The sequence below is a fragment of the Pan paniscus genome, chromosome 16 (genome assembly GCF_029289425.2).
Source record: "Pan paniscus chromosome 16, NHGRI_mPanPan1-v2.0_pri, whole genome shotgun sequence".
Lineage (NCBI taxonomy): Eukaryota > Metazoa > Chordata > Mammalia > Primates > Hominidae > Pan > Pan paniscus.
Window position 1 is genome coordinate 80,512,352 of NC_073265.2, and position 19,615 is coordinate 80,531,966.

The window sequence follows — 19,615 nt, forward strand, 5'->3', positions numbered from 1 at the left end:
CAAAAATTAGTTGGGTGCAGTGGTGCACGCCTGTAGTCCTGGCTACTCGGGAGGCTGAGGCAGGAGAATCGTTTGAACCTGAGAAGCAGAGGTTGCAGTGAGCTGAGATTGTGCCACTGCACTCCAGCCTGGGCGACAGAGCAAGACTCAGTCTCAAAAAAAAAAAAAAAAAGCTACCAGTGCCTTCCTCCACACCGTATTCTCATGGAATGGGCCTGGGCTGGTTGCCAAGCTCAGGAAACCCTGGGCTGAGCCTGGCCAACGTGGCAAAACCTCGTCGTTGTACAAAAAATATAAAAATGAGCTGGGCGTGGCGGCTCGTGCCTGTGGTCCCAGCTACTCAGGAGGCTGAGGCTGGAGGATCACTTGAGCCACGCGTGAGTGGAGGTTGCAGTGAGCCAAGATCACACCACTGCACTCCAGTGTGAGTGACAGAGTGAGACTCTGTCTGAAAAAAAAAAACAAACCCAACCTTGGGCTGGAGAGGAGACCGGTGGGCTGGAAACAGCCCAGTGGGACGCCCTGCACTCAAGGTCCAGAAGGAGTTTGAGGCCTTAAGTTTAGTGTAGAGGCTGAAGCACGGACACATCCCACCAGACTTCCTAGTTTCAGATCATTGCTCGGGCCCTGGGACCTCGGGCCTGGTACTTAACCCCCTCTGTGCCTCAGTTGTGAATAAAGTAGGGATCCTGCATAAATGGTGATATTGTCATAAAACCACCTGTAGGACTATTGTGAGAATTAAGTGATTATATTTGAAAAGCATGTGAAACATCAGCATGGATTAAGCACTTCATAAAAGCAGCTATTGTTAGAAATTTTTAGAATTAGGCAGCTGTTCCAACCAAAAAGCTCTAGTGTTGTGGGAGGCCAGGAAGGGGAGAGCTGCACGTGGCTTTCATCAGGACCGGCTGTGGGTGCAGTTGAAAAAGGGGCACAGGCCGGCCCAGTGGTTGTTTTATTTATTTATTTAGAGACAGGGATTTTGCTATATTGCTGAGGCTAGTCTCGAACTTTTGAGCTCAAGTGATCCACCCATCTCAGCCTCCCAAAGTGCTGGGTTACAGGCATGAACCAATGCACTTGGCCCTGGCCCAGTGGTTTTGAAAGGGAGACCACTGTGGTACTTCTAGGGATACATTTCTGAAATGAGGGGCTATTTGGCAGCATAAGAATGGAAGTGGAAAGTCCAGTAAGGGACTTAAAGGGTGATCTGAAGGCATTGAGGGGATGTGAACCTAAGACAAGCCCCTGGGGCCCGAGGGGAAGCGCCTTGGCCTGGAGTGCTACCTTGGGCAGGGCAGGCTTTAGTTGTCCCCAGGAGCGGATGGGATGGGGAGGAGAGTTTGGATGGATGCAGGGGCTTCACAGTCTGTTTCATGTGTCCCCTTGATCTCTTTCAGAGACTGGGGATATTTATATCTGGGGCTGGAATGAATCAGGGCAGCTGGCCCTGCCCACCAGGAACCTGGCAGAGGATGGAGAGACTGTCGCAAGGGAAGGTGAGGGTCATCTCGGCTCCCACAGCCGTCTCCCCAGGATGTGGCTGTCATTCCTAACTCCTGGCTGTATGCTGGCCTCAGAGCTACACTGCTCAGATGGAGCATGTGAGCCCCTTATGGGAGGGAGCATTGGCAAGGCTGATGCCGGTCTTGGCACAACACACTTGTGCAGCAGTGCCAGCCCTGCCTGCAGAATGTAGGGGTTGGGAGCACCAGCTTTGGAGCTAGGCAGTCGTGTACCTCAGAGCTGTTGTGGCAATAAGTGACTGCATGAATAAGGTTTAGCTCAGGGCTCGGTTGGTGTTCACATCATTATCATCATTCTGAAGCCACAGAACTGAATGAAGATGGTTCTCAGGTGAAGAGAACGGGTGGGGCTGAGGATGGAGCCCCTGCCCCCTTCATAGCTGTCCAGCCCTTCCCGGCATTACCGGATCTCCCCATGGGCTCAGATGCAGTCAAGGCCAGCTGTGGATCCCGGCACACAGCTGTGGTGACACGTGAGTGGGGCTGGGAGGCACTCCGCTCCACTAGAGCTGGTGCGTACGGAAGGGGGTGTGGTCGACGGAAAAACTTCTGTCTTAAGGCTTCTGTGGCTCATACAGAGCAGCTACCTTGCTCAGTGGATAAGCCCCAACCCCCGTGTTGTTTCACAGTAGTTCCCCAGCCTGTCAGGCCCAGAAGTTTCTTCCTTCTGGTGGGAGGCTGATGCTTTCTGTCCTCCCTGCACGGCCACAGACACATTCCCTGCCCGCCGCCGCCTCTGACAGCAGGGACTGTCCAGTCTGGCATGGAAGACTGCGGCGCTCGGTAGCGTGGCACACAGGAAGATCTGCCACTTTTTCCCTCGGGATCCTCTGCCATGCCACGTGTGATCAGCCAGTTGTTAAGAGAATATGTTGTTCCATGCCAGGCAGATCTCATGAGGATTGTAATATGCTAGCTGTGGGCTGTGCCAAGCTGGGCTGGACAGATGCCTTGCCAAAGAACCGTAGTGACAATTATCGATTGTCCTTTTGCTTTCAGGAACAGGGGAGCTCTACACCTGGGGCTGGGGTAAGTAAAAGGATTGTTTTTGTGACCCTGAAACCAAGGAGAAGAAAGACCTGGGAGTATAGGGCAGGTGACAAAGCCAACAAGACTGGAGGAAGCAGGGGCCTCGGCCAGGTCACTGGGAGGAACAGGACTGCTCCCTCCCTGGGGTTGGAACAGACATAGGCGCGCTCAGTCCGAGGCCAGACAGGGGAGACATGGGGAGGATATCGGTACCACCCGCCTACCTCTCTGAAAGACTGTCTTAAGGGAGTATCCAACCAGCACTTACAAAGCAGCTTTTTGTGGATGTGACACTGGGTGGAGAAAAAGATTCGATGGAAGTGTGTGCTCTGAACATCTTAGCTTGGATAGCAGGGAAGTCTGGAGGAGCATCTTGCCTGGAGTGGCTGGTCGCCACTAGCCTCTTGGGGATCCCCAAGGTTGCCTGGCTCTGGGTCTCTTGGATTCACAGAGCAGTGGGGCATAATCCCAGCACTTCATTTGATAGTCTGGGCCCCTTCCTGGAGGGAAAGCAGCAGCAAGACCCAGTGGAGACGATGGCAAAGGGGCTGATTTCACTTTAGGTAAATATGGACAGCTGGGCCACGAGGACACCACCAGCTTGGATCGGCCTCGCCGTGTGGAATACTTTGTAGACAAGCAACTCCAAGTAAAGGCTGTCACTTGTGGGCCGTGGAACACCTACGTGTATGCTGTGGAGAAAGGGAAGAGCTGACATGTGTACGTATATGTATATACAACACCTGTGAGACCCCCATTCAGGTCAAGGAAAACCATTGCCTGCACCCCAAGGGCCCCATATTTGCCCCTCCCCATCACAGTCCTGCCCTTCACCCTCAAGCACGGTCCTAAACTTGTCTGCACTTTAGAAACACCTGGAGAGCATTGAAAACTCTGCTGCCTAAGGTCAGCATCAATCAAAACAATGAAATCAATGAAACAATGAAACCAGAGCCTCTAGGTGTGTGGCCTGGATAGTGGTAGATTCAAAGCTCCACCCACCTCATCCCAGGTACATTTGATGTGCAGCTGAGATTGGGGCACATTCCAGGTCATCGTCTTCTGTCAGTCATTTCCTTGCTTTCGTTTGAATTTTACCATTCTTGTATGCAGCCTTATATGACATAGTTGTGTTTGCTTTTGAGTGTTAGATAAATGGAATCCTGTGTATGTGCTTTTGTGTCGTTTTTGTCACTCAGCATTGTATGATCCATCCTTGTTGGGTCCTGGAGTTCATTTTTAATGCTATATGGTGTTCTGTTGTATGAATAATACCTCAAGTGATACAGCCTTGTTGATGGTCATTTTTATTGTTTCTGATTTTGGTCATTCCACATAATACTTTGCGCAGTCTTTTGCACATGTGCACAAGTTCCTTTGCAGAACATTGAGTTGAATTGCTAAGTCAGGAGATACCTTTAATTTTACTAGATAATTGTTGCCCCCAGCAGGGTGGGGTCTACTGTGGCTAAAATGTCAGGTAGATGCACACTGGTTTTAATTGGCATTTCCCTGGATACTGATGAGGTTGAGTAGCTTTTCATTTGTTTTGGATGGCTGGGCATGGTGGCTCACACCTGTAGTCCCAGCACTTTGGGAGGCTAAGCAGGGAGATTGCTTGAGGAGAAGAGTTCATGTTTATTGGCCACTTGGAGTTTTTCTGTTGTCAAGTGCCTGTTCAAGTTTTCTGGCCTTTTAAAATGTTCTGTATTTTCCTTAGTGATTTTTCTTTTGGATATTTCAGATACAAGTCTTTTGAGAGTTAGTATTCAGAGTATCTTCTGCTACAATGTAGTTTGTTTCAGTCTCTCTTGGTATTACCAATTTTAATACTTAGGTGATGCTTACTCCATGCCAGGTAAGGCTCAAAGTGCTTTACAAGTATCAACTTATTTTGATAAAATAAGCTTATCAGTAGTTTTCTTTATAGTTAAATTCTATTTGTGCATGTGTGTGTCTGTGGTTTAGCAAATGTTTCCCACCCATGGGGTCTTTTTTATTGTGGTAAAATATACTGAACATAAAATTTATGTTCAATAAAAAACAAAAATTGTTTTTAACCATTTTTAAGTACATAGTTCAGTGACATTATATGCATTCACTGTTGTGCAACCGTCACCCCTATGCATTTCCAGAACTTTTTCATCATTCTATGCTGAAACTCTGCGCATTAAACACTTAACTCGTTAGTCTCCTCTTCCCCAGCCCCAGGTAACCACAGTCCTAACCTTCTGTTTCTATGATACTGTAAGTGCCTCATGTAAGTGAAATCCCGTAGTATTTGTCTTTTTATGACTGGCTTATCTCACTTAGCAGCATGTCCTCCAAGTTCATCCATGATGTAGCTTATGTATCTAGACTTCCTGCCTTTTAAAGGCTAAGATTCTGTTGTATGTATACACTGTGTTTTATTCATCCGTGCATTGGTGGATATTTGAGTTGTTCACTACAGTGAATAATGTTGCTGGGAACATGGGTGTACAACTGTCTTGAGTCTCTGCTTTCAGTTCTTTTGGATATATACCCAGAGTGGAATTGCTGGATTGTGTGGTAATTCTAAATTTTTTTGAGGAACTGCCCTGTTTCCCACAGAGGCTGCATCATTTTACATTCCCACTGGAAGTGCACACAAATCCTAATTTCTCCACATCCGCGTCCACACTTGTTTTCTATTTCTGGTTAACAGCCATCCTAATGGGTGTGAAGTGGTATTTAATTGTGGGTTTTTTTTTTTTTTTTTTTTTTGGACAGGGTCTCTCTGTTGTCCAGGCTGGAGTACAGCCTCCACCTTCTGGGCTTAAGCCATCCTCCCGGGTAGCTGGGGCTACAGGCACGTGCCACCACATCTGGCTAGTTTTTTGTATTTTTAGTAGAGATGGGGTTGTTGCATATTGCCCAGGCTGGTCTCAAACTGCTGGGCTCAAGTGATCCACTTGCCTTAGCCTCCCAAAGTACTAGGATTATAGGCATGAGCCATCATGCCCGGCCAAGCCATTTTTTAAAATGGACAAAAGTCAACAAAGACGACAGAAGGATAGCAAGTGAGCATATGAGAAGATGCTGTACATCATTAGTCATTAGGGAGTTGTAAATGAAAACCATAGTGAGACACCACTCCATACACAGAATAACTAGAATTACATAAAGGCTGAACATACCAACTGTTGGTGAAGATGTGGAGAAACTGGAACCTTCATACATTACTGGTAGGAATGTAAAATGGTACAACTGCTTTGGAAAACAGTTTGGCATTTCTTTTTCTTTTCTTTTTTTTTTTTAAGATGGAGTCTTGCTCTGTTGCCCAGGCTAGAGTGCAGTGGTGCAATCTCAGCTCACTGCCACTTCCGCCTCCTGAGTTCAAGGAATTCTCCTTCCTCAGCCTCCTGAATAGCTGAGATTACAGGTGTGTGCCACCACACCCAGCTAATTTTTGTATTTTTAGTAGAGACGGGGTTTCACCATGTTGGCCAGGCTGGTCTCGAACTCCTGACCTCGTCATCTGCCCACCTTAGCCTCCCAAAGTGCTGGGATTACAGGCGTGAGCCACGATGCCTGGCGCAGTTTGGCATTTCTTAAAAAGTTAAGTGTACACCTACCATAGATGTGATCCAGCCATTTCACTCCTAGGTATTTATCCAGAAAAAAATATATATCCATACAAAGACTTGTACATGAATGTTTATAACAGCCTTGTTTTTAATAGCCAAAAACTGGAGAAAAGCCAAATGTGAAAAATAAACCTAACAGGTGAATAAACTGGTATATCAACACCATGGAATACTAAGCAAAAAAAAAAAAAAAAAAAAAAAAAGAATTATGGATATAAGCAACAATATGGGTAAATCTGAAAGTAGTGAAAGAGCCAGACCAAAAAAATATATACTGTATGATTCTACTTACATCGAACTGTAGAAAACGCAAACTAATCTGTAGTAACAAATCGGTGGGCCAGGTACAGTGGCTCATGCCTGTAATCCTAGCACTTTGGGAGGCCGAGGTGGGCGGATCATGAGGTCAGGAGATCGAGACCATCCTAGCTAATACAGTGAAACCCTGTCTGTCTGTACCAAAAATACAAAAATTTACCGGGCGTGATGGCATGTGCCTGCAGTCCCAGCTACGTGGGAGGCTGAGGCAGGAGAATCCCTTGAACCTGGGAGGCAGAGGTTGCAGTGAGCTGAGATTGTGCCACTGCACTCCAGCCTGGTAAGAGCGAGACTCCATCTCAAAAAAAAAAAAAAAAATCAGTGGTTGCTAGGCAGGGTGAGGCTGGGAAGGAGGAATGAGAAAGGGGTGGGAAGAAACTTCTGGGGTAGAGATACTTGGTTAACTTGACTGTGGTGATGGTTTTTCTGTCTTACCCTTCACATGTGTACAGTTTATGTCCATCCTCCTTCAGTAACGCTGTTGAAGTTGGGCAGCCTCCCCATATTGAGACAAACGGCATTGAAGCCAGAAGCATCCTAGGACTCCCTTTGCTCTCTACGCATCAGGGGTTAGGTTTTATATTTCTCACAAAAAAATTAGAGTAAGAGATATTCTTAACTTAGAAATGTACCAGAGACTATTTTAAAAATCACACTTGGCCGGGTGCTGTGGCTCATGCCTGTCATCCCAGCACTTTGGGAGGCAGGCAGATCATCTGAGGTCAGGAGTTCAAGACCAGCCTGGCCAACATGGTGAAAGCCTGTCTCTACTAAAAATACAAAAATTAGCGAGGTGTGATGGTGCGTGCCTGTAATCCCAGCAAATCGGGAGGCTGAGGCAGGAGAATCGCTTGAACCTGGGAGGTGGAAGTTGCACTGAACCAAGATAGTGCCACTGTACTCCAGCCTGGGCGACAGAGTGAGACTCAAAAAAAAAAAAATCACACTCCTGACTAAAAATTTCCAGGAGGTCCTTTTAGTTTTTTCTGTTTGTTTTTCACACACAGACCAACCAACTAAAAAGTGACTGGGGAAAAAAAGGAAACACCACACTATATCTTTTTGAAATGTAAGTATACAGATTTTAATTTATTTTTAAGAATAATTGTATATTTTAAAAACAGGACACGTACTGTATGAGTAAACAGCGTGGCTAACACCACGTCCACACTGGTAAGCTTTTGAGAACCATTTACACTATGTTGACAGTAGTACTGCTGCAGGCAGACAGAGGAAGAATAAATACTAGTGCTTCAAGAAGAGTAGTGATTGAGAGGATAGGTAAAGAGGGCGCCTCATCGTGGAAGCTAGAGCAGGAACACCTCCCCAGTAGTGACATGTGCAAAGTTCCAGATCTCCACGACAAAGACAGCCCAACCCATTGGAACAGACAGACTCCCAATGTGGCTGGCAACTGCGGGGGTAGAAGAACTCAGGCAAAGTAGGCACAGGAATGGGGGAGATGAGAGCCAGGGACAAACGCCGAGAAAGCGTTCCGACAAGCATGTGTGTTCATACATGCATACCCCCAACAAAGGGCACTGCACTGTGTAACAGAACTGAACACAATTTAACAAAGCAGCTCCCAGCCTTCCTGTCACCTCTTTGGCAGTAGGGCAGGCCATCTCAACTTCGGACACACACAGACATTCTCTTCAGGAGGAAGGCTGTCCTGTGTGGTGGGGACAAGGCTTCAGGTGAGAGCAAAGCTATGATAGCTACAGCATTAATTGAACATGCCTAAACAAAAAAGATGTTAATTACTAGTTACAGGTATACATGCCAAAATTACCCCCAGGGATGGGCATAGTCAATCATTTTCCTACAGTGGTGAAATAAACTTTGATCACGCTTCAGCAAGTAGAATTATGTGGTAGAGAAGTCAGGCCCCATATGCTAAAATTTGCACTTCTTGCCATAAACTTTTCATGTATATAAGCCAAAACCAAGTCTCCTAGGACCACTAAACCTATGATGGACTGTGAACTGTAACACTCATTCACATCTTTAAGTTAGGCCCATGGTCATGGAACCTGGCCAAGGTTTCAAGCACGCCTAAGCTGAAGAAAAACTAAAGTCACCCCCATAGAATTAGGTCCAGTCTAGGCACAGGAAGCCACAGCTGGTTGACTGATCAGGGCTTCTCAGGACTGGATGTTGGTTGAATTGAGGATTCCAGAAGTAGCATCAGATTTGGAAGCCTTTGAAAGTTCTCGCTGTTGAAAAATAAATAATATCAGTGGCCATACTGCCTCTCTTACACATGGCCCACCCTTCTAAGTTTGGTTAAGTGTCAGCAAAAGGTCCCTTGAAGGTAGTTTCTCTGAGATCCCTAGCCTGCAATAGGCTGCGTTAGGAGTAAAAGGTGAGGAACTCTGAGCACCATTCTATTAGTCACAGACAGAGTGCATGTGCACGCATGCCCGTGACCCCTTTTTCCTCAGCCAGTCCATTCTGTTACACCTCACAGAAGAGAAATCCTTCATACAGTCATGCACTGCATAATGATGTTTCAGTTAACGACAGGCCACATACACTATGGTGGTCCCATAAGATTATACCATATTTTTACTGTACCTTTTCTATGTTTAGATACACAAATACTTACCATTGCGTTACAATTGCCTACAGTATCCCAGGAATAGCCTGAATCAAAAAAACCCACAATTGCCTACAGTATTCTTTCTGTAACATGCTGCCCAGGTTTGTAGCCTAGGAGGAAAACGCCATACCATATAGTTTAGGTGTGTAGGCTGTTCTGTCTAGGACTGTTAAGTACACTCGGATATGTGCACAATGAAATTGCCCCACATTCTCAGAACATATCCCTGTCATTAAGCGAGGCATGACTCTACTTCACAGAGCTACTTTAGAGTTGTCAAGGTAAGTAGGCAACAAGCTTTGGTCTCTTGAGCCCTTTATAAAAACAATGGGCCAGAACATATATCTACCAATCCCTGGGGCTGAGGCCTTGTAACCTGCTGGTGATTTGATCTCATGCTGGAGCACATGGTATAGCAGCAAAAGATAAAGCATGAATGGCTGTTGAGAAAGACAGATATTAGCAGAGGTTAGTTTACCGCCTTTGGTGCTGCCTGGTGGAGTCTATCAGCCATAGCAACCCAAACCAGACGAACCTACCTAGGACTAGCCACACAGATAGGCAGGTACATTTAAGCCTCAGATAAAATGGGCCTTGGTTGAACAAGTGAAAAAGAGAAAGCTGGACCTCTGTCCAGCAATCAGCCAGAGTGACACACACCCACTTTTAAAGGTAGAAGCACCACCAGCCACATAATTTGAAAAACATGCTGGAGTAGGAAGCCAGTTTCAGTGATCAAAACTAGCTGCAGCCTTGGCCAACTGTTCCATTCTCCATCCCTGCAGCAATTAAGAGGGGAGGCAGGCTAGGGGTTTAACTCAATATCCCCTCAAGGGTGAGGAACATCCTCTCCTCTTGCTAGTAAAATATTGAGAGAAGAAATCACAGATTAAGTAAAAGGCAGTGTAGTTAGGTGTTAGCAAATATAGAGTAGGATACTAGGAAGTGAAGAGCATTCTGGAAAAACTTGCTTCCAGTGCTTCATCTATGCTTCAGTAGCTCAATGTATGGAAAGAGGCAAAGGTGAGGAAATCAGCATTTTAGCTGAGAATAGAGCTGGCGGTTAAGCCCTGAGGGGTTAGGAAGGCATATACTCCAGGAAATAATCAGCACACAGGCCAAGAGCCTCATTGTAGGCAGCACACAGCTGGGGCTCCCTTCCCCCACATGATGGGGCCTCTGTTCTTTCCAGCCATTGCAGGCCTTTGATGTCACAATTGGGGAGGGTCAAGGTTTTCTGTCAAACATGATTTAAAACTGTGCCTGACTTTAGGGGCTGAGAATCCAATTCAAGTCTGAACAAATTTTATTAATCTGTTGTGAATGTAAATCAGATGTGTTTTTTTGAGTCCATGATAGGAATTCCTGCTTCCTTTGTAACACTGCCGAGATTATTTGTTAGTGTAGCCCTGTGTCCAGATGAATGAAGCCAGCAGATGACAGATCAGTTTGGAAAAGGGACATGCAGGGATTGCCATACAGACCTGAAGCCCAACAGTGGAACTGTCAGAGAGGGACGGATCCTTCTAAGAACAAAGAATTAAGACAATTACCAAGAACTCCACCAAGAGAGCACCAGGACAGTGATAAGAGGGGTTGCCTCCTGCAGCCAGGGAATGGTATGTATTAAGCAGAAGGATCCAGGTTAAATGTCTAGTTGCTGCTGCCAACTTCCTTCCTACACAACCCCCCCTTAAATCACACCCACCCCGCCATGGTCAAAGCAGGAAAGGGATTCTCAGCCTCCAAGGTAGCTGCCCTAGCTAATAGCCTGGGTGCCCCTGGGAAGATACCCACTCTGCCCCAACTGTGTGCTCCCCAGAGACTGGTAGATATTAGAAAAGGTGAATTACCGCAAACTCAGAATAGGTGCTGGCAACAGAATTAATGCTGAAGTTGCGCTGGAGGGGGGCCGAGCCAGGGTACCCACCACTCAGGATGCTGCCGTTGAGCTCCAGGTTCTCCTTGTTGGCTCCATGCCTGCCGGTACGGGGTGTTTTCTTCCCTGAACAGGTGGAAGCAGCGACTGGCTGCAGAGAAAGAGATCCATGTATCATCCTTCTAATGAACGTGCACACGCACACACAATACCTGCACTGGTCAAAGGCTGAGACTATCTTTATATTCATGTCTATAATCCTGTACTTTTTAGTTAAAAAAAAAATTTATATATATATATATATATGGGGCTGGGTGTGGCTCATGCCTATAATCCCAACACTTTGGGAGGCCAAGGCAGGAGGATTGCTTGAGGCCACATGTTCAAGACCAGCCTGGGCAACATAGCAAAACACTGTCTCTAGAAAAAAATTTTTTAAAAATATGAATTGATTTACAGAACACCTATCTTGAGCATAGTCTAATAAAATATTTGAAAGACTGAATGTGTTTTACCACATACTTTCCACATCTCTACTGAGTACTTGGCATGTCTAGTGATCTGGTTTCACTGGGCTAGAACCCACATGTAGGGGACCTATCTCCATACCAGCTGAAGACTGGGCTTGGAATTGAGTCTACAGCGACCCTGCCTGATCTTCAGTTTCCCAGACACATCCCAGTGCTTCCCATGGTACCAGTGGGGCTCAGAGTGACTGTTCTCTTTTTTTGCACATTAGTTTTGGACCATTATTTAATGGTGAGCTAGCTTATATGTGTCAACTCTCAGCATCTCAATAAGAACCAAATCCAGGGATCTTAGAATCTAGAACAAGTAGGTGGGGCCTCTGGGTGAACAGGCTAGGGACGCATGTGAGGATGTGCTTAGACACAGGGCATACTAACCTTGCTGCCAGAAGGAGGAAGTCGAGACACGGGGGAGTGGTAGACTGTCCCTCCAAAGATAGGCCGAATGCTACTATTGGCCGTAGCATTGGACATGGTGGTAGTGTTCAGCTAGGGAGAAGAGCACGTGGGTAACTGATGTGCAGTAACATCCTCAGCATTTCTAGCAACCTGTCTACCCTACAGAGAAATGACTATGGGAGGCAGTCTAGGGAAGACGGGTTTACATGGTGAAGGGCTTGCTGTGTCTAATACTGCATAGATTTGAAGAAACTTGTGAAAAATTTTCAAAGCCTATTGCTATCCAGCAAATGGAAATGTACAATGGTACAACCACTGTGGCACAAGACATCTAGCATATGACCCAGCCATTCCACTCTTAGATGTTTCTACCCAAAAGAAATGAAAGCATAGATCCATACAAAGACTTAGAAGTAAATGTTCACAACAGCTACCTGCAGCAGCCAAAAGCTGGCAACAGCCAAATACCCATCAGCAGGTAAGTGGACAAGCAAACTGTGGTAAATTCATACAGTGGAATGAATATTGATCTACAATAAAAAGGAGTGACCTTTTGATACATACAACAACAGAGATGAATCTACACTAAAAGAAGCCAGACAAAAAAGAATATGTACTGCGGGATTCTATGTAAAATGTTTCAAAATGAAAACTAATCTATAGTTAGTTAAAGACTAAATCCCTACTCGCCACAGCTAGAGGCTGGGGGCAAACCAGGAGCCAGGGAAGGAGGGAGATAATACAAAGAGGCACTAGGAAACTTTGGGGACCATGAAATGTTCATTATCTAAATTATGGTGACAGTTTCATTGTATAAACCTACATATGTCAAAACTTATTATATGCTAATGATAAGAGCTGTAAATGTTTTTGAGATGGGGTCTCACTCTGTCACCCAGGCTGGAGTACAGTGGTACAATCTTGGTTCACTGCAGCCTCGACCTCCTGGGCTCAAGCAATCCTCCCACCCCAGCCTCCTGAGTAGCTGGGACCACAGGCGTGTGCCACCACAACCAGCTAATTTTTGTATTTGTAGTAGAGATGGGGCTTCAACATGTTACCTAGTCTCCCAACTCCTGAGTTCAAGCAATCCCCCTACCTTGGCTTCCCGAAGTATTGGGATTACAGGCTTGAGCCACTGTACCCAGCCAACACTTTTTTTTTTTTTTTTTAATTAAAAAAATTCTAGGGGACCAGGCACGGTGGCTCATCTGAGGTCGGGAGTATGAGACCAGTCTGACCAACATGGAGAAACCCCGTCTCTACTAAAAATACAAAATTAGGTGTGGTAGCACATGCCTGTAATCCCAGCTACTCGGGAGGTGGAGGTTCACGCCTGTAATCCCAGCACTTTGGGAGGCTGAGGCGGGCAGATCTTCTGAGGTCAAGAGATTGAGACCATCCTGGCCAACAAAGTGAAACCCCATCTCTACTAAAAATACAAAAATTAGGTGGGCATAGTGGCGCGGGCCTGTAGTCCCAGCTACTCAGGAGGCTGAGGCACGAGAATCACTTGAACCCAGGGGGTGGAGGTTGCAGTGAGCTGAGATTGCGCCACTGCACTCCAGCCTGGGCAACAGAGCGAGACTCCGTCTCAAAAAAACAAAACCAAAAAAACACATTTTAGGCCAGGCACAGTGGCTCATGCCTGTAATCCCAGCACTTTGGGAGGCTGAGGCAGGAGGATCACTTGAGCTCAGGAGTTTGAGACCAGCCTGGACAACTTAGTGAGACCTCATCTCTACTGAAACTCAAAAAAAAAAAAAAAAAAACCACCACCACCAATAAAAAAACCCACAAAATTAGCCGGGTATGGTGGCATGTGCCTGTAAGTCTCAGCTACATGGGAGGCTGAGGTTAGAGAATCACTTGAGCCCAGGAGGCTGAGCTGCAGTGAGCCATGATGGTGCCACTGCACTCCGGTGTGGGTGATAGAGCAAGACACTGTCTAAAAGTAATAAATTTAATGTTATAAAATAGCAGTAGAGAGAAGAAATAATACTCTTTTATTTATCAAAAAGAAAAAAGTAGGCCAGGCACAGTGGCTCACGCCTGTAATCCCAGCACTTTGGAAGTCAAGGTGGGTGGATCACCTGAGGTCAGGAATTCAAGACCCTAGCCAACATGGAGAAACCCTGTCTCTACTAAAAATACAATATTAGCCGGGTGTGGTGGCACATGCCTGTAATCCCAGCTACTTGGGAGGCTGAGGCAGGAGAATTGCTTGAAACCAGGAGGCAGAGGCTGTAGTGAGCTGAGATCACCCATTGCACTCCAGCCTAGGCAACAAGAGCGAAACTCCATCTCAAAAAAAAAAAAAAAGTCCTTTCTGACTGTGCTGTAGAGATGAAGAATCATTACATCTTCCATTTAGTAAGTGTGAACGTTGTTTTTCACATGGTACCACAAGGCCATCTCTTGGTCTTACAGGGAAAATGGCATTACAGGTTTTCAGGAAAACCGCTGAAGCTTTCTTTTCATCGTTACCAGAATGTTGGCAATCATTCCCCCACCGCACCCCGAATTTAATGCAAGGACTCAACAAGCACAGACACCAAAGCTGGCCACTCCGTGACTGTCACTATAGGCCGCTACTCAGCCTTCCATCCACTCAAGTGGACTCGACATGCAGGGACAGAAAAACCCTTTCCCATCTCTGCAGGACAGAGGGCAAGAGGTAGGGAAAAGAAAGATCAGACTGTTACTGTGTCTATGTAGAAAAGGAAGACATAAACTCCATTTTGATCTGTACTAAGAAAAATTGTTTTGCCTTGAAATGCTGTTAATCTGCAACTTTAGCCCCAACCCTGTGCTCACAGAAACATGTGCTGTATGGAATCAAGGTTTAAGGGATCTAGGGCTGTGCAGGATGTGCCTTGTTAACAATATGTTTACAGGCAGTATGCTCGGTAAAAGTCATCCGCATTCTCCATTCTCGATTAACCAGGGGCACGATGCACTGCCGAAAGCCGCAGGGACCTCTGCCCAAGAAAGCCTGGGTATTGTCCAGGTATTTCCCCGCACTGAGACAGCCTGAGATATGGCCTCGTGGGAAGGGAAAGACCTGACCATCCCCCAGCCCGACACCTGTAAAGGGTCTGTGCTGAGGAGGATTTGTAAAAGAGGAAGGCCTCCGTCTCCTGCATGCCCCTGGGAACGGAATATCTCGGTGTAAAACCCGATCGTACGTACCTACGTTCGTTCTATTCTTAGGAGAAAACTGCCCTGTGGCTGGAGGCGAGATACGCTGGCGGCAATGCTGCTCTGTTACTCTTTACTACACTGAGATGTTTGGGTGGGGAGAAGCATAAATCTGGCCTACGCGCACATCTAGGCACAGTACCTTCCCTTGAACTTATTTGTGACACAGATTCCTTTGCTCACGTTTTCCTGCTGACCTTCTCCCCACTATCACCCTGTCCTCCTGCCGCATTCCCCTTGCCAAGATAGTGAAAATAGTAATCAATAAATACTGAGGGAACTCAAGAGAACGGTGCTGGTGCAGGTCCTCTGTATGCTGAGTGCTGGTCCCCTGGGCCCACTGTTCTTTCTCTATACTTTGTGTCTTATTTCTTTTCTCTGTCTCTTGTCCCACCTGATGAGAAATACCCACAGGTGTGGAGGGGCTGGCCCCCTTCAAAGAGGTGGCTGGGACTACCCTCACCCACTCCCTTGAAATCAGTGTTTCCCTAAGCCTTGTGTTTACCTTACGTGCTTTGCCCGGTGTATTGGGAACCAGTCCTCGCCGCTTGCTGGGTGTTCGAGGAGCGCTGCCATACAGCATCTCTGTCTCTGTCTGTTTTTTGTTCTTGAGTTGCTGTGTGAAAGTCAGAAGCAACAGTGATAAATCTCAGGAAGAGAGCGGGTCTGGGATGGCAACAGCAGCAGGGCCGGGAATCTAGGCCCGTGTCTCTACAGCCAGAGCTAAAGAGCTGCCGCGGGCTCCCCGTTCCACAAGCCCCGGTCCCCGGCTCCCCGTTCCACAAGCCCCGGTCCCCGGCTCCCCGTTCCACAAGCCCCCGTCCCCGGCTCCCCGTTCCACAAGCCCCGGTCCCCGGCTCCCCGTTCCACAAACCCTGGTCCCCGGCAGAGACTATGGGCTGCTCAGATTACCTTCTTCCTCTTTTCCCAATTTGCGTTCACGTTCACACTTACTCTTTCCTGCTTGGCTCTCTCTTTCTCCAATCGATGCATCTCCCATTGTTCTGCCACATACTCCATGAATTTCTGCCCATTCACCATAAATGCCTTTGAATGTTCCTGTTCCCACAATTCAATTCGTGCCTTCAACTCTTCTTCCAGCTGAGACCAGAAACAAGGACATGTTAATTACTTCAACTCTTTAGTGCAAAGCCCAAAGGAAATGATTTCCCTAGAGAGTGACTCCTCCTCCCCAGAGCATCATTAGCCTCATTTCAGGTAGCTGGGCCCACATGGGTACAGGTCAGAGTGACCAGAAATCAAAGCCCAGAGACATTTCATTCACACAACACACAAGAGTGGAAAATGGCAAGAACCCAAAGTTTGACCACTAAGGTTTTGGTGCCTGAAGTTGGAGGCAGCACAGGGAAGATCAGCAATATGAAATAGGCGATGAACATTAGGAGCAGGACTCTGAAATCAGACTTAATGGGGTTCAATCTGGAATCACCCTCTTTACTGGCTGTGAAGCAGTGAGCAAATTTACATTTTTTTTGAGACAGTCTCACTCTGTCGCCCAGGCTAGAGTGCAGTGGCACGATCTCAGCTCACTGCAACCTCCACCTCCCGGGTTCAAGCGATTCTTGTGCCTCAGCCTCCAGAGTAGCTGGGATTACAGGCATACACCACACCTGGTTAATTTTTGTATTTTTTAGTAGAGATGGGGTTTCGTCATGTTGGCCAGGCTGGTCTCGAACTGCCTCGGCCTCCCAAAGCCCTGGGATTACAGGAGTGAGCCACCACGCCCGGCCAGATTTACCTAATTTCTTAGTACCTCAGTTTCCTCGTCTGTAAAAATGGAAAGAATACCGACCTCATAAGGATGTTGTAAGGATTGGACGAATCACTAAATGAGAGCGTTTTGAAATGATATCCCTGACTTAACTCAAAAAATGGTATTATTATTATCAAAGTGGAAAATGGTAATGGAGCCCACAGGACTCTCTCTCTCAAAAGCTTTCCTTATGTAACTGGCTGAATTGTGTTTCCCCCAAATTCAAATGTTGAAGCCTTAACCCCCAGTACCTCAGAATGTGACTGTATTTGGAGACAGCGTCTTTAAAAAGAGAATTAAGGCCAGGTATGGTGGCTCATTCCTGTAACCCTAGCATTCCTGAGACCGAGATGGGAGGATTGCTTGAGGCCAGGAGTCCAAGACCAGCCTGGTCAACACAGCGAGACCCCATCTCTTGGCGGGGGGGGGGGGGGGGAGAAAGAATTAAGTTAAAATGAGGTCATTAGGTGGGCCCTAATCTCATACGACTGTGAGTGTTTAGGCCACACATATTGTGGGAAAACCATGTGAACACAAGGAGAAGACGACAACCATTTACAAAGCCAAGGAGAAAGGCCTCAGAAGAAACCAACTCTGCCAACGACATGTTGATCTCAGATTTACAGCTTCTAGAGTTGTGAGAAAATAAGTTGCTGTTGTCGAAGCTGCCCAGTCCGTAGTGTTTTGTTTTTTTGTTTGTTTTTCTCTTTGAGATGGAGTCTCACTCTGTTGCCCAGGCTGGAGTGCAGTGGCGCGCGGTCTTGGCTCACTGCAACCTCTGCCTCCTGGGTTCAAGTGATTCTCCTGCCTCAGCCTCCTGAGTAGCTGGGATTACAGGTGCCCGCCACCACGCCTGGCTAATTTTTGTATTTTTAGTAGAGACCAGGCTGGTCTTGAACTCCTGACCTCATGATCAAGACCAGGCTGATCTTGAACTCCTGACCTCATGATCAAGACCAGGCTGGTCTTGAACTCCTGACCTCATGATATGCCTGCCTCGGCCTCCCAAAGTGCTGGGATTACAGGCGTGAGCCACTACACCCAGCCTGTAGTGCTTTATTATGGCAGTCCTAGCAAACGAATACACCTTGATATCGAGTTGCTTATACTAAATATATAACTTATTATCTCTGCCTAAGCTTTGAAGAAAATAGTTTTGGGGCTAAACAATAGAAAGAAAAAGACATACAAATAGTGAGGTATCTTTGTAACCAAGCATCAAAAACCCTTAGCAACATTATTACCTTGGGCAGCATTTTCTGGAGCTTGGCTCGTTGTTTTTCTTCTTTTAGAAGATTTCCTCCTCGGTTTGTAAATCGATTTGGATCTGAAGCTTTTCTCTGTGAAAAATACATTTTTAATTAGTGGAAAACCTGGCACCATGAGACCAATAACTTCTGCTAAGATTCTTTGTTCTCGCCAGGCGTGGTGACTCACGCCTGTAATCCCAGCACTTTGGGAAGCCGAGGCGGGTGGATCACCTGAGGTCGACAGTTCGAGACCAACCTGGCCAACATGGCGAAACCCCATCTCTACTAACAATAAAAAAATTAGTGAGCATGATGGTGTGCACGTGCAGTCCCAGCTACTCAGGAGGCTGAGACAGGAGAATCACTTCAACCTGGGTGGCGTGCAGTGAGCCGAGATTGCGCCACCGCGCTCCACCCCGAGCAATGAGCGAGACGCTCAAAAAAAAAAAAAAAAAAAGTAAATTGTTAAAGCTTCTCATTCTTTTTAACTTTTCTTTTTGTTAACTTTTCTGTTTTTTACTGTCTTCTTTCTAGTCAAGTAATGCAGTGGGAGTGGGAGAGGAACAAATCTGTAACTGGCTGTGATCACTGACTTATAAACACCACTACACTCGGACCAGCATGTGTTTTCTTTTAGAACATATAAGGTATATCAGAACAGTAATGCAAGTATATAGCTTGTAATTATAAATTAGGTGTGTATACTCAAAAATAGGGGCACACAGGCAGAAAAATTTAGAAGATATTCTAGAAAATTAAATTGTTTCCCTTCCATACTGCTTGATTGGTGACAGCCAATAGTTACTAGAGAGGATGGTAATTCATTTCTTGTTTTCTTCTTAAATACTGGCATGTCAACAAAGGTTGCTGCCTTAGCTCCTTATTTACGTTTTTTTTTTTTTTTTTTTTTCTGAGACAGAGTCTCGATCTGTCACCCAGGCTGGAGTGCAGTGGTGCGATCTTGGCTCACTGCAAGCTCTGCCTCCCGGGTTCACGCCATTCTCCTGCCTCAGCCTCCCAAGTAGCTGGGACTACAAGCGCCCGCCACCATGCCCGGCTAATTTTTTTGTATTTTTTTAGTAGAGACGGGGTTTCACTGTGTTAGCCAAGATGGTCTCGATCTCTTGACCTCCTGATCTGCCTGCCTCAGCCTTCCAAAGTGCTGGGATTACAGGCGTGAGCCACCACACACACCTGGCCTCCTTATTTATGTTTACTCTTCTTCTTGTAACCAGAAGTAAAGAATAACTGAGGACAAAGACATCTGTTCTTAAGCAGCTGTAAGATATCCCATAGTTCTCTCCACTTCTGAGTCCTAGTTTGCTGCCTGTAAACTTGAAGGAGTTGAATTCAGATTCTCTGAAGGCCCTCTGAGCTCTAACAGGGCCAGCATGAACCCGAGAACAAGGTCTCCCTCAATCTGTGCCCTACACGCCTCACTTGCTTTACCACAGTCCCTGAGCTCTAAAATGCTCTGAAGGAACCCACCATGCTGCCTA

At 46.5% G+C, this 19,615-nt stretch overlaps 2 protein-coding genes across 22 annotated transcripts in view; one reads left to right on the forward strand and one right to left on the reverse strand.

Moving 5' to 3' along the window:
• Positions 1-19,615, forward strand: part of RCCD1 (RCC1 domain containing 1) — a 33,514-nt gene that overhangs the window by 3,661 nt on the left and 10,238 nt on the right. For 3 of the 10 annotated variants that reach the window (XR_004666690.3, XR_004666692.3, XR_010109992.1), the window contains exons 6-10: positions 1,404-1,502; positions 1,832-2,002; positions 2,529-2,558; positions 3,122-3,278; positions 7,492-7,553. Coding sequence is in view for 4 of the 10 variants with exons in the window: in XM_063596939.1 (XP_063453009.1) it covers positions 1,404-1,502; positions 1,832-2,211 (479 nt within the window). In the remaining 6 variants the exon portion in view is untranslated. Of the gene's footprint in view, positions 1-1,403; positions 1,503-1,831; positions 3,845-7,491; positions 7,554-14,321; positions 15,449-19,615 lie in introns of those variants that run through there. The other 7 variants (XR_004666693.3, XM_034939448.3, XR_004666688.3 and 4 more) reach the window with 6 other exon arrangements.
• Positions 7,542-19,615, reverse strand: part of PRC1 (protein regulator of cytokinesis 1) — a 31,002-nt gene continuing 18,928 nt past the window's right edge. For 2 of the 12 annotated variants that reach the window (XM_034939442.3, XM_034939444.3), the window contains 6 exons: positions 18,111-18,206; positions 16,047-16,193; positions 15,598-15,708; positions 11,871-11,981; positions 10,940-11,116; positions 9,589-10,612 (listed from right to left, as the gene is read on the reverse strand). In XM_034939442.3, coding sequence (XP_034795333.2) covers positions 10,478-10,612; positions 10,940-11,116; positions 11,871-11,981; positions 15,598-15,708; positions 16,047-16,193; positions 18,111-18,206 — 777 coding nt within the window. In that variant the 3' untranslated portion in view covers positions 9,589-10,477. Of the gene's footprint in view, positions 8,701-9,588; positions 10,613-10,939; positions 11,117-11,870; positions 11,982-15,597; positions 15,709-16,046; positions 16,194-18,110; positions 18,207-19,615 lie in introns of those variants that run through there. The other 10 variants (XM_008959839.4, XM_008959845.4, XM_003807710.5 and 7 more) reach the window with 10 other exon arrangements.